The 17,193-nt window shown below is 33.6% G+C and overlaps 1 protein-coding gene across 3 annotated transcripts; it reads left to right on the top strand.

The window, feature by feature from the left end:
- On the top strand, window positions 6,151–10,240 carry LOC109345894. Of its 3 annotated transcripts, none has more exons than XM_019585153.1 (8): window positions 6,151–6,362; window positions 7,080–7,277; window positions 7,370–7,507; window positions 7,789–7,873; window positions 8,160–8,228; window positions 8,344–8,419; window positions 9,385–9,441; window positions 9,929–10,240. In XM_019585153.1, the coding sequence occupies exons 2-8, from the start codon at window positions 7,098–7,100 to the stop codon at window positions 10,011–10,013; spliced, it is 690 nt and encodes a 229-aa protein (XP_019440698.1). In that variant the 5' UTR covers window positions 6,151–6,362; window positions 7,080–7,097; the 3' UTR covers window positions 10,014–10,240. The 3 variants fall into 3 exon arrangements, with proteins under 3 accessions (XP_019440698.1, XP_019440697.1, XP_019440699.1); XM_019585152.1 differs by having other exon boundaries at window positions 6,152–6,366; window positions 7,084–7,277; XM_019585154.1 differs by having other exon boundaries at window positions 6,153–6,366; window positions 7,084–7,277; window positions 7,789–7,867.

A 17,193-nucleotide genomic window follows, 5' to 3' on the forward strand; every position in this document is an offset into this window, starting at 1 on the left:
GAAAAGGTTGTGTGTGGTTTGATGTCGGAGATAGAGTTCAAGACTACGAGTCACTCTAGTGAATTATGGATCTTATTCACTATGCAAAGGTTCAAGTTGTATGACACATTTGTTTATGCACAATCTTATTGATACCACAGAAAATCCCATAAATCGTTTTTAATTTCAACTGGGGGATTGTTGAAATTTGTTGAAAATGATGAGTTTTTGAAGTGGTTTAATGCATATTAATGAGGCCATTTATGGTGACTTTTGAGTTTGTTAGATGAAAAAACTCATTAGTCACACATTCGTTGGAGGAGGGAAGTCTGAAGGCTTTGTAAGCCTTAAGTTTCATCATTGGGGTGTGCCCCAAGGGGTACAATGTGTTTTGTGAGTGGGTGAGGACTCACACAAACAAAACCCTTTCATACACATGTGCGCACGCACCAACATAATCATGTTGCTCACCATTTTGAACGCTATTCTCAATTATATCCAAATCATGTATAGGCGTCCAAAATGGATCAATATCAGACAATCTACTATCTTCCTCGGGTGTAGTCTTCTTCATCTTACCAATGTCTTCAATAGTTTGATCTTCCATGAATTTCACATCACGGCTTCTAACAACCTTTTTCTCAACAGGATCATATAACCTATAGCCAAATTCATCTTCACTATAACCGATAAAGATGCATTGCCTTGTCTTCGCATCCAACTTGAACATTTCATCCTTTAGAACATGCACAAATGTCTTGCAACCTTAGACTCGCAAATGATCATACCTGATATTCTTGCCAAACCAAATCTTGTCTGGCACCTCAACATTCAGAGGAACTGCAGGACTAAGATTAATAACATGCACTGCCGTGTACAAAGCCTCACTCCAGAAATGTTTAGATAATTTTGCTTCAGAAAGCATGCACCTAACTCTTTCAACCAGTCATCCTCTCCGCTAAGTCATTAAGCTGAGGAGTCTTAGGAGGAGTCTTTTCATGTCTAATACATTGCTGCTTGCAGTAAATATCAAATAGTCCACAATACTCATCACTGTTGTCAGTACGAATGCATTTCAGCTTCTTGCCAGAATGTCCCTCAACCAAAACATTCAATTGTTTAAACTTTTCAAGCACTTAGTCCTTTATCTTCAAAGCATAGACCCAAAGCTTCCTTGAACAATCATCAATAAAAGTAACAAAGTAAAGTGCACCACCAAATGACTTTACCTTCAATGGACCACAAACATCAGAATGCACCAATTCAAGCAACTCTGACTTCCTTGAAGGGGGATGCTTCTTAAAGGATACTCTGGTCTACTTACCAGTCATGCAATGAGAACATTTCTCCAACTCTGCACTCTTAAATCCTGGAAGTACATCATTTTTGGCTAAAAAATTCAACCATTTTTCACTAATATGACTAAGTTCGCGGTGCCACAAAGAAGCCTCCATATCCATAGCATTCACACTTTCTTTAACAACCAAAGTTTTATTCCAATACAGTTTAGAAATTTTCTCCCCTGTGGCCACAACCAAGTTACCTCTAGTGAGTTTCCATTTTCCAGAACCAAAGTGATTATCATAACCACCATCATCAAGCATATGCACAGAGATCAAATAGAAACGAACATCTAGAGAATGTTTAACTCCTCTCAGCAACAACTGCACTCCCATGTTGGTATGCAAACAAATATCACCAATACCAACTACCTTTGACACACCATCATTACCCATCTTCAACACTCCAAAATCACCAAAAGTGTAAGATGTAAAGAACTCCTTCCTTGGTGTAACATGCAGTGTAGTACCACTATCAATTATCCACATACTCTCATCTAATACAAGATTAAACAAATCACGGTCACGAAGAATTATAAGATCATCACAAGTAGTAGTAGTAGTAACACGATTATCATCACCATGATTCTTCTCGTTTTGTTTCCCTTCTTGTCTTTGTTCTCCCTTTTCCATTGAAAATAATTCTTCTGTATATGACCTACTTTGTGACAATAGTGACATTCCACATTCTTGTATCTAGACTTGGACTTACTTCTGTCCTTTTCTCTATCACCTTTCGGTTCATTTCTATGACTTCTCCCCATGTTTTCAATGACAAACACCTCAGAATGAGATGAAGTATCATGTTCCTTCCTTCTCATCTTCTCATTAAGAATACTTCCTTTTATACTCTCCAAAGAGACAATACCATCGAGGACTGAATTTGTAATTGAAACTCGAAATGTTTCCCAAGAATCTGGTAGAGTATTCAGTAGCCATAATCCCAACACTTCATCATCAAACTTGATACCCATTCCTAATAATTGATCAAGAACCCTTTGAAAATCATTCAAATTATCTGAAATAGAAGCTCCCTCCTTGTACCTCAAATTCATCAAGGAATTCAACAAGTATAATTTATTATTCCTTGATTTAGAAGCATACAATGATTCAATTTTCTTCCATAAAGATTTTGCATTTTCCTCATTAGCAATGTGATTGTAGACATTGTCTTCTACATATTGTCGAATGAAACCACAAACTTGTTGATGCTGAAAACTCCAATCTTCATCAGACTTGGACTTTGGCTTCTCAGTAGCAAACACAGGAATATGCAAATTCTTCACAAATAATAAATCTTTCATTTTTCCTTTCCACAAGTGATAGTTAGTTCATTCAAACATATCATTTATGTGTATTTGCCTCCATCATTCAAGCAAGTCAAATAACCTCAAACCCCAAAGAGCTCTGATGCCACTATGATGGAAAATTCAACACAATAACAATGTAAAATCTAACAGAGTATATGCAGCGGATAATAATTTCCCCAACTTGCTAGAATCTATGAGGAGCAATATCAAATAATGCAGTAACACACAAGGAACATCAGAATTTTAACGTGAAAAACCTTCCCAAAGTGAAAACTAAAAACCACGGGCACAAGCCAGTCAATCAAGCTCTAATATAATCAAAATAGGAATATAAGAGTGTCTCCAAAATAAAGCACAAAACATGCTCAACAATACGGCATATAATAGAGCAACAAGCTTAAAAATGAGAACAAGAAAAACCAGGAAAAAAAACCAGAAACACAGCTGCTGTAATAGCTCGGTTTATACCACCTCGGACGTTGTCTCACTATCCAACCGTTCAGAATGAAGTACTATAAGTTGTGAACCTGCTGTCCAAATTTTAGCCCGATCCAACGGTGAACGAAGGCGCAGTCGCGAGTTTCCCATGGCTGCTCGGAGTTCCTGCGGGTTGAGTTTTCTTATCTTCTCTCACACTTTTCAATTGCCTCTTTTTGTATAAATTGTCTTCACCCTCTTGCCACATATGACCCCTATCTATTAGATTAAGTGAGACAAATGAGCTTTGCCCAACTAGGTCTTTCTCCATATTGGAAGTGAGCCCAAACCCAACACATTTCTCAGTCACACTTTATGCACAAGTAGGGCACAAAAAAATAGTTTCAACTGGTAAAAGTAGTGGTTGTTGAAAGGGTAACAGAGGAGAACTTGGTGTTTCACAAGCGTATTTTATGGCTCCCAAGTATTCTCTTTCACTTCATTCTCTTACAAAATCAAACTCTCAAACTAACCCTTAATAAACTAATATAAACATATGAATGTTTTTTAATTGAACTGATAATATTAACTAATTTAGTAAAGTCAGGCTTAGACTTAGAGTAACTTGATCCTTTGATATTTCACATCAACCATTTGAAAATATAGGTTAACAAATCAAACTAAGTTAATTCTTTTGAAACTTTACTCATATTTAATTCAATAAACTTAGTTTATAAACTACACGAGTTAAAAATAAATTAAAAATTGAATTTCTTAAATAAATGAGTCAAACTCAAGTCAAATACAATTCAACTCATTAGTTTGATGTATTGACTTGATTAAATATATGCATGAAGAAATTTTTAAAATTTGAAGTGTTGAATTAATAACCATTTTGGTTCTTTAAAATTTGAAGTGTATAAATTTAGTGTGTGAAAAATGAAAATTTTCTAATGTTCCTTAAAAATATCAAATATTGATCAAATTATTTAGCATGTTTTATGAACTCCGGTAGATAAAGTTTTTGAGTATTATTTTAAATTTTTATTTTCTCCATAATTTTAAGAGAAAAAGATAAATGACTCACATTGTATAAGTTTTATACACTGTCATTCTATCATTCAATATTGATTTTTAATCATCGTTGACCCTTCCTCAAAAAAAGTAATAACAATGAAAGGTAGATGATTTATTAACAGTGTATAAAACTTTACATTGACAGTGTATAGATCAATGTTGTGAAATCCGAGTCGGATGTCAAACATGAAGAGATCTCGTATTATGTTTAACTAGTTTAAACAGTTATATTATCCGGTCTGACCGAATGATTTTATACACAATTAATAATTTTTATCAAGAAATATATGATCATATGTAAATATAAAGTTTTATATAATTAATAATTATGTATAATTATATTGAATTAACATATGTTCATCTTTTTTAGACCAGAGTAAAACAAAATATTTGAGTGATGTTTATTTTTTTTAATTTTTAATTGAACCGTCTGATTTACTTCTCGGGTTAATACGGTTGAACCAAGTTTAACACGGTCAGACCAGAATTTCTCCAGTTCAACCCTGATTCGGTTAAGACTACAATACCAATAAGTCTATCGAATTTTTGTTCAAGAATAAAATCTTATTGGAACAGGACAGTTCATCCTTCATAACCATATCACGTCTTGGATATGATGAAATAGGATGAATTGAGACAATATTTTGTAAATACATAATTATCTATATAAACGGCTACCTAGAATTCCTATTAATAAAAAAATAGAACCCTTGCGGTGTATAAAAGAAATAGAATTCCTATTGAATTGAGCCTTGGTATGGAAACTAACCAAGTGATAACTTTCAAATTCAGAGAAACCCTAAAATTGACAATGGGCAATCCTGAGCCCTGGTGTACCAGTTATCATGCCCACAGTAAATGTTGGGTAGCCAAGTGTGGTCCCTCTAATACCAATAAGTCTATCGGATTTTTGTTGAAGAATAAAATCTTATTGAATTGGGACACTTCATCCTTCGGAACCATATCACATCTCGGATATGATGAAATAGGATGAATTGAAACAGTATTTTGTAAATACATAATTATCTATATAAACTGATACCTAGAATTCTTGTGAATAAAAAATAGAACCCCCATAGTGTATAAAAGAAACTTTGTAGCCGAATACAAACGTCCCCCCTACCCCCACATGGATAAAAGTAGATAAATGAGAATTAATTCTAATTCCCACAGGAATCCAAATCTCTCGAATCACTCATGTTATAATCTTCTACATTCTAGGTCTTCTTGTTCCTTTATGTGACTTATGTTTTTTATGTAGCATTCAGACTGAATGACTCTATGAAATTATGTCGTTACTTCCACAAAAGGGGGACATATCTTTTATAACCTTTACGGGCTTCTAACATATCTTTTATACCATGACCAATACCCTAGTTGGCCCTATACATGTGACCCACTATTAGGGCAATCGTGAAGACCATATCAACGAGCCTTCCATCTTGCAAATAAGACATATCCTGTCTATACAAAATTATTGAAACGATACCTTTATTTTCATGTTGCCCGACCACTTTATCACCTACTTTAAAAATCCTATAGAGCGTGATTCCATTCTTATTAGATCCAGACAAAACGACAGAGACTACGAGTATAATAGGAGCATCCATCGACCAATTTTTCCGATTTGACAGTTTGATCTATGCTGTGATTTATCATTCATGGACATTAATCAGATCCTTCCATCTAGCTGCACCTTAAGATGACATAACTTTCAAGTTCAAGTTAAGGGCGAGGTTCAAACGAGGAAAGCATCAGTGATTAGACCGGTGGATTTGTCCAGTCTATTTCTCATAATACTCATATAGATATTACACTCTATTTTTAAATGTTTTCAAAGTGGGTGAGACTAATGTGGTAGTATATTTAAAAGAAGAGAAAAAGATGCATATACAAATACCATAAATATTCTATATTATCGTTATATTATTAACCATTTATCAATCTTCATTGACTCTTTAAAAAAAATAATTCAAATATATAGTAGATAATATATTTAGGTTATGGGTGCATTCCGGCCAGAACCATGTAAGGTTGTTATAATACGCGCGATAACCTATATTCGTGACAACACCCCCACGGCGTAATATTCAACACATCCGCGTGAATCTCACGCGCCTAAGTATTCGTCCTCCAAACCATAGGAGGACAATCTCTCTCTCTCTCCGCTTCGCTGAGATTCCCGTACGCTATTTCGGATCTTGTTTCGTTTCGATCGCTTCGAGTTTCAATCAAATCTGTAAGCCTAGCGAAAAATTCTTGATGCTCAATTGTATATCTATGTTGAATTGAACTCCTGTTTTGATGATCTGAATGATCCTCCATCCCTTTTTATTTATTTTTCAAGTTTTTTATTTAGATTAAAAATTAGACTCTTGGTGTTTGCAAATTGCCCTGTTGATTGGACTTTTTTATCTGCTCAATTTTGTTATTCTTTCTGATTGATAGGCAAAATTTCTGTAACGAGGAATGTCATTGATTTGATGTTTTATATGTTGTGAATAAATAAATTTAAATGATCAGTGTAATCTTTTTTTTTTTTTACCAATAAGTTGTTGTCTAAGTGGTTAGTGATGTAAGGTGGACACTGAATAGGTTAAAATGTTAACGATTCAATTTCTATTACATACATTGTATATTTGTTGCAAGGGACAATATGTATCCCAAAAAAATTATTTCATTATCCAATGAGGGATACCTCGGTTATACAAAAAAATATATATTCTTTTGTTTTGTACTGATAACTAAATTAATGTTCCAGTTTGGGGCATGGTGTTGGGGATTTTAACTACTTCTCAATGTACTCATAAGGAAGATATTTTTTCCTTAAGAATTAATGATGGTCTTAATTATCTAAGGCTTAGCTTACTGAGAAAAATAATTTCAGAGATATAAGCTAATTTTTGTTAGCTTTTGATTTTGATTTTTTAAATTGTATTGTTTCAATGTTTTGTAGGTCTTCATTGTTATTGCCATGAGGGTTGGTTCAATGTCTTCACCTAAGTTGCCATCCTTGGTTGATCTTTGTGTTCAAAAAGTGATTGATAATATAAGGTACCTAGGAAATGTTGGTTCTGTTGAACTGTATCTGCTCGAGCGAATCTTGCCGCACTGCACACTTGACCAGTTGATGCATGTGGAGAAGGCCAGCGAAGTAAGATTGGTTGTATTTTTTAAACTATGAATGAAGTTACTAGTTATAACAAGGCTCAAACAGTTATTTAATCTGCTTGATGTGCTTAGCAGGGAAGTGATCTGAGTCCTGTGACCGATAAGCTGTGGAAAAGGTTCTTTGAAAAGCAGTTCGGCACAAATTGCACAAATGAAGTAATTAGAAGGATGCAAGCAAAAAGAGTGTCATTTAAATGGATGCAGTTGTATGAGGTAATTTTATTATTTGTTTTGTTGCTATGACTTTTGTTTTTGATGTTTCTTTTTCAGACAGTTACATTTTATAGATAAAAGGGTGAATTGAATGTAGCTATTCTTTCTTTCTTATCCTGCCGCAACTACCAAAAAATCAATCACCAATTGTCAACTGGAAGGGGCAGCTACGCACCCCGAAAAAGATTAGTTGCTTACCCTATAAGGGTGAGGGAATACCCTTGGTAGTACCAAAAAAAACACCAATTGTCAGCTGAACTAATTTGATAACATCCTTACAGGCGAAGTTAAAGGAAGTGGCTGAGGCTGAGAATGAAGCTGTTGATCGAATCAAGCAACGATACAAAAAAGAAGATGCAAGTATGAGTTTGGCCTATCTTTTTTCCTTTTCAGTTTTCTTACCTTTTCTCTGTTTAATCTGAATATATTTTCCTATATTCTGGTATTTCTCCTTTCCATGTAATCTACATGCTTGTTTTATTCAGAAAAATGTTAATTACTAATTAAATTTGATGAACCTTACATTTTTTTAATTTGATTCTCCAATGAGCTTTACATTATACACTGTAGGCCAATGTACCAATTCTCGCATAGTTATATTTCATGCTAACTGTTTATTTTAAAATAACTAACATGAATTGTAATTCTATAGAAAAACAAAGTAGGCAAGTAAGGCTATGCACCAAAGTTCCACCTTCAAGCAAAAAAAGATATTGGGGAGGTAACTCTCTTATTTTATTATGTTCATCTCCTTCTACATCTAATACTGTTATTTAGTTATGTACATCTTAGATGTGATGCTTTTCTGTTATTTCATCTTTGTGGACCTGTTGTAGATAATGGACCTGGATACAATGTCTCAAATGTGAAGAGCAATATAATGAAGAAGGCGAAGATAGAATTCCTGAAGAGGTAATTTTTCTTTTATAATTGTATGATTATTTGACATGGATCGCAAGTCCAACCAAGACTTCCATCCAGATAATAGAATGAACTTTAGCTACCAGTAAGCAGGGTCTTAGGCTCAGGAAATAAAATGGAGTAAGAGGGAATAATCCGAAGTTCACTTCGTTGGAAGGAACATACGTTCGCAAGATATTATTTCTGAGCCGTGAAAACCAGCAACTTCTGGAATCATAGCAGGGAAGATAACTCTGGGAAAACATTGTAATATTTTATAGAGGATGCAGACAATTTATCTGTAACATGTTGGTCCTCTAAGTCACTGAAGCGCAGATTTTTGCCATGCTAAACTCTTTCTCTGCCACGATTATTCATAAGGTTTTCTTTTTGTCCATATCAATATTCTTAAGTTGAGGATCTGTACCCAAAAAAATATTCTAAGTTGAGGATGAGCCTTGGCCCAACGGAAAGTTTGCTGCTGCCTTGTGATCTGAAAAAGTTGAGGATAAGACTTCTTCACAGAAAAAATTGTGCTCGGATTGGAGACTGCTATAACAGTCCCGCACACATTAAAATAGGATTTTTTTGTCTTCATTGTAATTAACATGATTATCATTGTAATTAACATGATTACCGGGGCTTATTATAAGTTGCTGTAGATTTAGTGCTACTTGAGGCAAGTAGTTTTTCTATATTAAAATGAAGCCATGTACAGTTTGATTCATGAAGAAATGATAGTCAGTATTTTTTCAATGTCAAATGAGACATTTGGTTAGGATTTTGCAAAATACTACTTAAAAACTTCCTCTGCTTCCTAATAATATTGAGTGGTATAAGTATTAATTATAAAACATACCAGAACTCAATTTATCCTCAACCATACTTAAATTATGTATGGTATAATTCTGTGTTTTGATCATGCATCTTGAACCTTGTACACTCAACTGAAATTGACTTCAATTTTTTCCATACAGCCCTGAGGTAAAAAATCTTGCAGCAATGAAGAGAAATTCAATCCAGAGGAATGTTAGGTACATATCACATCATTATTGTTTTTGTATAAACTATTTCAAATCATTCTCCCATTAACTTTTCTAATTACTAGGCCTTGGGTTTTGGGTTTATATAGAGAGAGAGAGGTCCTCGGTGCAACGATAAGGTTGTTTGCCTTGTGATATATATATATATGGAGAGAGAGAGGGTGATCCTCGATGCAACAGTAAGGTTGTTTGCCTTGCGACCTATCATAGATTCAAATCTTGGAAATAGCTTCATCGTTTGTGAGTGTAAGATTGTGTACATCTAATATTCGCTGACCTCTATGGGAGTCTCATCCATTTATATGTATGTATATGTATGTGTGTGTAATTTTTTCTTCCCTATTTGTAGGGTTTATAAATACATTTAAGGGGGAGCTTAACAATTAAACATTGCTTCCAAATTATTTTCTATTCCTCTTCCTTCTGTGCTCTCTCTTTTGCTCAACAATTCTCATGTTGTTGATTCATTGTCATGCAGTTCATCAAGCATCATGAAGACTGGAAGTATTTCTAGAATTGCTTCAACTTCTAAAGATCCCAAATCTACAAAAAGGATAATCTAAGAGCATACTATGTGAAAGATGGCAATGCCTGTGTATCATGATTTGCTTTAAATTTTAATGATAGTTGTAGTTTTCTCCATGCGAAGAAAAAATGCTTTTATTTCCGCTGCTTAGCAATTTCACTTGTTTATGTTTTATTCATCATACAAATTGCATTGAAGTATGCATGGTAATTGTTATAATAATGTTAGATTTCCATTTATGAATGAGATTACAGTTCATTTTCATATGAATGTGATGCTTCAAGAACTTCAATTCTATATAATACTCAGTTCATATGGTTTTTTTCACAAAGCAATCTACAAGCTGGCTGAATAAAGAGTAGTAGGAGCTTCTTCCTTTGCATGTGGGTGGCATGAAAATTCTGAAAATCAGCTTTAGTGAGGTGAGTTCCCTAGCAGGTTATTGTGCTTAAGCACCTTGAATGTAAATGATTTTAGCTTTTCTCTTCTCTTTATAAAAATGATTAATTTTCTGATTTTCTTGGAAAGTACATGACTAAAATGATGGACATAAAGAATAATCAAATAGAACAGAATAAACTAGTGGAGCAGCACACGCTTCTACCAACTACTAGTTTATAGCTGTGTTTACATACCTTGCATAAACCAACAAGATATTGTTCTAGTGATGTAATGCCCTATTGAATCTTCAGATTGGCTGAAAGGTCAAAAAATTGATTTCTAGGAACGACAATTATTAGGAGAGGAAACACCATTTGGTGACAGAATTTTTTTGGTGATACCAAAAAAAATATACCTTGCATCACAAGTGCGATTTTTTAACTTCATAAAAAATCTTATACTTAATGCAGGACTGCTTTTCAAGGCAAACATCAAAGAAAAGAAAATGCAAGTTGAAATGTCAACCATGCCCTTTAAGTTTCAAGGGCTTCAAATTTTCTCCGGAAATCGAGTTGGGGTTATAATACTGATCCTCTAAAGTGAGCATACCTTTAAACTGACAAATTAATGGTGTAAAAATACACAATTTTTCTTTTCAATAGTTTTCTCTTACCCTAGTCAATATGCAATTTATCGTTTTTTAATATACAATACGAGGTCAAGCCCAACAAGTGAAACTACACACGCATCCCTTACAATTTGAGGCAGAAATAAGGCATGACAGAAACAATATCCAAATAATTTTGTTCATATCCGATGCGCTTAAATCTCACACACTAACTATATTGTTAAGATAATTAACAGATTTAGACAACAAAATAGCACACAATCCTTACAGATCAAGTATTCCAATATTAACTTTTTCCTTCTGTATTAAAACGAAGTTCGTTCCCTTTCTCATATTAAAAAATTAGTTTCCCATTCATCTTTAAGATTGAGTTTCTGGCTAGTTCATGTGATCCTGGACCTCTCTTCTGCTGTAATAACTTTCATATCCGCTGGTTAATACATTAGAAATTTAGAATTTCTAATTAATATGTACTATTGACAACTTGTCGGAATTCTAAGATTGATAACTTATATGAACTCAATCAATGAATATCTAAATGATTGGCCTAAAGGATAATATGAACCATATATGCTAACACATCATGAGTGATTATGATCCCAACACATCATATCACAATTAGTTTCTCTTCTCTACATCAAAGAGAAAACGAATGTCCATTTGAGGAATTCAGGATTTGGTTGAGGTCACTATACCAAAATTCTCTTAAGGCATACAAAAAGAAGTAGACCTAAGAACATGAATTCAAATATGTGTGTATATCTTTTTTTTATTATATGTTTGAGAATCATGAAATTCAAGATTCATAGAAAATTGATTATTCACCAATCAGAAGAAAATTCTAACAAGTGATATCAAAGCATAGGTTCTGAAATTTGTGATTCTCCATGAAAAGTGTTTCCTTCAATTTTATATGAACCCTAATGTTCAATTTGAAGATTTTATTCTTTCATTATCATGTTATGTTTTTAATGAATTGTATCATGATATATATATATATATATATATATATATATAAATAAATAAATAAGGATATGTTTATACTCAAGTTAAGCTATACTAGTTACACTCAATCTAAGTCATTCATTTTCTTAAATTCAATGGACCAAACGACTAAGTGAAATAATTAAAGAGAGAGAAAAAGGGAAATCTTAAATAATTTTTAAATTTCACCCATTTGGTCTATTGAATTTAAGGAAATGAATGACTGAGATTGAGTGTAACTACTGTAACTTAAGTTAGGTGTCAACGGATCTATCCTCTAAGGATGAGGAGGGATTTGTTTACACTCAAGTTAAGTTACACTAGTTACACTCAATCTCAGTCATTCATTTTCTTAAATTCAACGGACCAAACGAATGAGTAAAATAAATGATGAGAGAGGGAAAAAAAGAAATCTTAAATAATTTTTAAATTTCACTCATTTGATATGTTGGATTTAAGGAAATGAATGAGATTAAGTGTAACTATTGTAACTTAACTTGGATTCACATTACACTATGGTCTCCATTGACATGTCATGAGTTCAAGTGCTTAGTAGCACTACCATATTTGAGAATTGTGTCCCATATAGTTGAAAATATAGTTAAATCATGTTGACAAATTTATGTTAGAAACATCATTTTGTTATAAATTGACTAATTGTAAAGTCATCTTACATGTAAAGTTATATGAAATAACTTAACTATATGAAAAGTCATATGATATTATATGAAAGGTTATGTGAAATGGGTTAACCGCTTGGAAAGTTATGTTCCATGAAGAAAGTTGTGTGATGGATGTACTTCATCATGTCCTATAAATTAAGGATATGTTCTTCACTTTATCTAACCAAGAAGTGCATTATCTCCATTACTAATATACTATTAAGAAATGAGTTAAGAGAGAGAAACTAACATTATGTAGATTATGGAGAAATCAACATGATAAAAAGAGTATATTCATCAAGAAACAAGACTTCTCCATCAAATCAAGTATATTATATGAGAATCACACACATCCTCTAAGTTGTTTTATTGCAAAAACATAAGTTTTGTTAGGTATCACTGGACATAATACACTTAGAAGGGGGAGGGGGTTAAATAGGTGTCGCAGTTATCAATGACCGTTTTTTACATCGAAGCCATATTTTGGAAAAAGCCTAGTTAATCAATTAACACTCTGTCTTAATCAATTAACTCACAGAAAGCAGCAAGTTGTGAAGTGGCTTATTGCTCAGCCACTCACCGATAATTAGATACAGATAAAGCAAATATTCTTGAACATAATTAAACTCAATATGGCAATTTTACAGTATCCAAAATTATCAGCTAAAATAAGGCAATTATTACAACTTGAAATTAAAGAGATTAAGGATAGAAAGAGCCTACAACAAGGAATTTTATCATGGTTCGTTTGCGGGTCCACTTGCAAACTACATTCAGGTCACCCCTTCTGACCACAGGAGATTTTCTTCACTAATATTGAAATGAATGTATTTTTACATGCACACTTCCAATACACAAACTTAGATGCTCCCTTCTTGAATCCAAGAACCCAATTTCTTGGTTTGACTCACCTAATCACGTAAGAAAACCTTTCTTACGATCTAGTCCCAACCAATAAACGTTCTAAACTCAATACCTCTAAGTCTTGGTGAAGACTCACTGAGTCTCTTTGGTGGTACGACACAAAGAGACGATTTTCCTTATTACAACACTAAAAACAGTACAAAAAACAGAGTATTATCAAGCACAATGTAGCTCAAAATATCACAATTAAATCTCAGCTAAAAACCTATACAAGACGCACAATTAAGCATGAATATGTATGAGTTAATTGATGTGCGAAAATAGAGAATTTCTATCCTAAAATTCTTCTAAAGAAATGCAAGAATCATGTAAAAGAAGATAGCAAATGTTAACACATTAATCACATGCAATTAGATCACAATTAAAACCTAAACATGATACTATCCCTCACTATCTCACTATGCATTTCTCTTTGCCTAAAATGACACAAATGAGCACGAAAAATATGCAACTTAGCAATTCTAAAGTGAATGATATGATGTATGGTGCAAGACCTAAAAACACACTTTATATAGACCTAGTTAATTGATTAAGTGCCCTTTTAATCGATTAACGGGTTGTTGAGAACTGTTGAGAATAACTGAATTCAGTTTTTCAGTTATCTGTTAAAACTGATTTCACTTTAATCGATTAACTCATTACTTAATCGATTAACTGTCATATTTTTCAGTTTAATGATAAAATGGAAAACTACCTATATGTTATGCTTATCACCTATACATGTTTTACCAATATATTATGCCTATGATGCACAAATAACATGTATGATTAATGCATGAACATATAATAATCTAGATGACATGTCTCATGTAAATGATTTGATTATTTTTAAGACTTGTGAGAATTGCACCTAGGTTTATCTAACCTAGACTCAATATCTAAGACACATATCTATGACTCTAAAAGTGACTCATGTAAGACTTAGTCTAGATATGAGATCCTTGAGTCCATGACATGTTGATTTGTTGAGTCATCTTCAAGCTATCAATAAATCCTTGTCTTCATCAAAATGTAGGCAATTTAATAGTGCAACACTTTGACACTTGCACTTTCAATCTCTCCCTTTTTGATGATGACAAACTCCACACTAAACCTTGTTTTGATGCATAACTTGATGATGGTTATAGAATGAATGCATGGTTTTTAATTTCAAAGTTAAAGCGCATAGCTGGACAACGAAAGCTGAATATTTATTTAGAACCTGCAAATCACATCAAACAACAAAGCAATCTTTCTCTCCCTTTTGACATTATCAAAAAGATAAACGAGTTAATCTAGTCAAAAGTAAGAAGAGTTATAAAATAAATCAAAACTGTAATCAATCAATTAAATTTGGGGATTAAATTAATTAACCAGTTGAAGGAAACTTGAACAAGTGCACATGTTTACACGCATTTAATCGATTAAGAGTATGAGTTAATCGATTAAAATTACAGAATACAGTAAATGAAAAAGGTTAATGGCATGAAAGGTTATACAATTACACACTAAGCATGGAATGATCAAACATTATTATTATGACATGTTTACAACAGGCTCAATCAAACAGAATTGATGCGAATAACCAGTCACGGTCAAGTACCATTAAACATAATTCATACTATATATGACATAGATATGCATATGATATAGACAATATAATACAAAAATCAGCAAAGATTAAAGCGCAATCTGATATCATGCATATCAAGTGATAAGTGCTCAGCAAAAGTATATGGAAACTATTACAATCCAAACAAAAGCAAAGAAACAAAATGTCTCAAGAGTGCAAACCAACAAAATACATGAAAATTAGCCAATAGAAGAACTAAACCAAAGGCAACCTAGGGTCTAAGGTCGTCTAATCTAAGGATGCGGAGGAAGGTCTCTGTCATCAGGAATGGTCAGACTACTATCTCCCTGAATGAGGACTCTCAGCTTCTCAAATTCTGCACAAAACCTATCATTCTATGTGTCAACAGTGTTTTGAACAAAGCTCCTCATAGACTGATAGTGGTTATCAATGTAGGCGACCTGTCGTTCCTCAAATTGCTTCAAATCTGTATGATACGAGTCCTTCAAAGTCTGAAAATGTAAATCCATTCTATTATTCAACTTTTGTTCCATTGCATCTAACTGAGGTAATCCAAAGGGTGGTACCCACAGTGCTGTTATAGACGACTCCCCCTGAGTTCCTGCATTAGGCTGATCTGTTCCTGCCTGATCCTCAACTCCAGATAAGTCCAAGTCCACAGTAGTGTTATAATCCTCTTGGTATTGTCAAGTATTTCCATACTTGTAAATACCCATCTTGTGGATCAGACTTTCACCAACCAGGTGATCTTTATCAGAAGACTCCATGATTATGGTATCAGACACAACAATATGCAGATAATCGATGATCCTCGAAATGAATATGCTATAGGGAAGCAACTTGGATTGTGATGTTGACACACTATACACGACCTTCAGAATCTCCTCAGACCAATTAATCATAACATTTTCCTTATCAGCATACGTAAACCTTAAATAATTCACAATGGGTTGTCCATGATTCGTGTTTCTCTGAACTAAGATGTACGCTATCAGATAGTGCAATAGTCTATTTTCCACAGATAATGAGCCATCTTTTGTTAATTCTCATTGGATATACAGATGGGGACCTCTCAAATAAGACTTTTAAATCTCAACAACATCGAATGAATTCTTGACCCAGTCACAATTACCAATGCTAGCATCATTGGTGGATAAACCTCCCACATTCATGAAAATATCCTCACTCAGCTCAAATAACTTTCCAGAAACCATAGATCAATACTTGCCATTCTTGTATCTGAAGTTGGCACAAAGTTCTCTAACTAAGGCAGGTTAAATATTTCCCTTCAATTCCAAAAAAGTGACAGCTCCTTGAGCTTGCATACCTTACGGAAACTCAAAATTTTGTTCTGCCATCCAGGTTAAATCGACATACCTGATGTAAGTTGGTTTCTTCTCCTGAAACTTTGACAACTGAGTTTCCTACAATATGATAGAGTAGTAAGGATCTCCACAGTCGTGCCTCATATTTGGATTCAGTGACACAATCGAATTCGGTGGTGTAGGAATGGGAGTCATTTGTGGGCGTTGAGCAATTGTCTTAATCCTTTTTACTGTCCTCTTTCTATTTTGAGTGCAAAACCGAGTTAAAGAAGGAATTTTTTTTGGGGAACCTAACCTTAGGGTTTTGGAATTGGGAAAGTGGGGTTTTTTGACTAATTGTGTTTAGAGGAAATGGGATGAATTGAAGTGCAATGTGGGTGAAGGGTGAGGTTTATTCTTCTTTTTGGCTAAGAACTCAGATTATGTTGTTGCCTCTGAGATTTTGAGAGAAAGGGGATTGAAAGAATTTGAAAAAAAATGGCAAAAATGCTTTTGGTTCTGCTATATCTACTGCCATTAATCGATTAAAAGCAGCATTTAATCGATTAATCATAGTTGAAATTCCAGATTTTCAGAAAAATGAGCCCAGGTAATCGATTAAGATGAGACATTAATCGATTAAATTTCGTGAAAAATAAGTGTTGGCTACTGGAACTCATTTCAATCGATTAAGACTTATGGTTAATCGATTAACAGGCATCAAATTTGGAGAAACAAGAAGGTTTTTGAGTTTTAGAAGT

Source organism: Lupinus angustifolius, chromosome LG04 (assembly GCF_001865875.1).
Source record: "Lupinus angustifolius cultivar Tanjil chromosome LG04, LupAngTanjil_v1.0, whole genome shotgun sequence".
NCBI lineage: Eukaryota > Viridiplantae > Streptophyta > Magnoliopsida > Fabales > Fabaceae > Lupinus > Lupinus angustifolius.

Excerpts from the sequence above, each read along its gene's own strand:
- LOC109345894 (XM_019585153.1), top strand. The coding sequence starts at position 7,098 with ATGAGGGTTGGTTCAATGTCTTCACCTAAGTTGCCATCCTTGGTTGAT. Across the intron at positions 7,874-8,159 it reads AAAAGAAGATGCAAGTATGA|AAAAACAAAGTAGGCAAGTA; the intron begins GTTTGGCCTATC and ends GTAATTCTATAG. Across the intron at positions 9,442-9,928 it reads TCAATCCAGAGGAATGTTAG|TTCATCAAGCATCATGAAGA; the intron begins GTACATATCACA and ends ATTGTCATGCAG.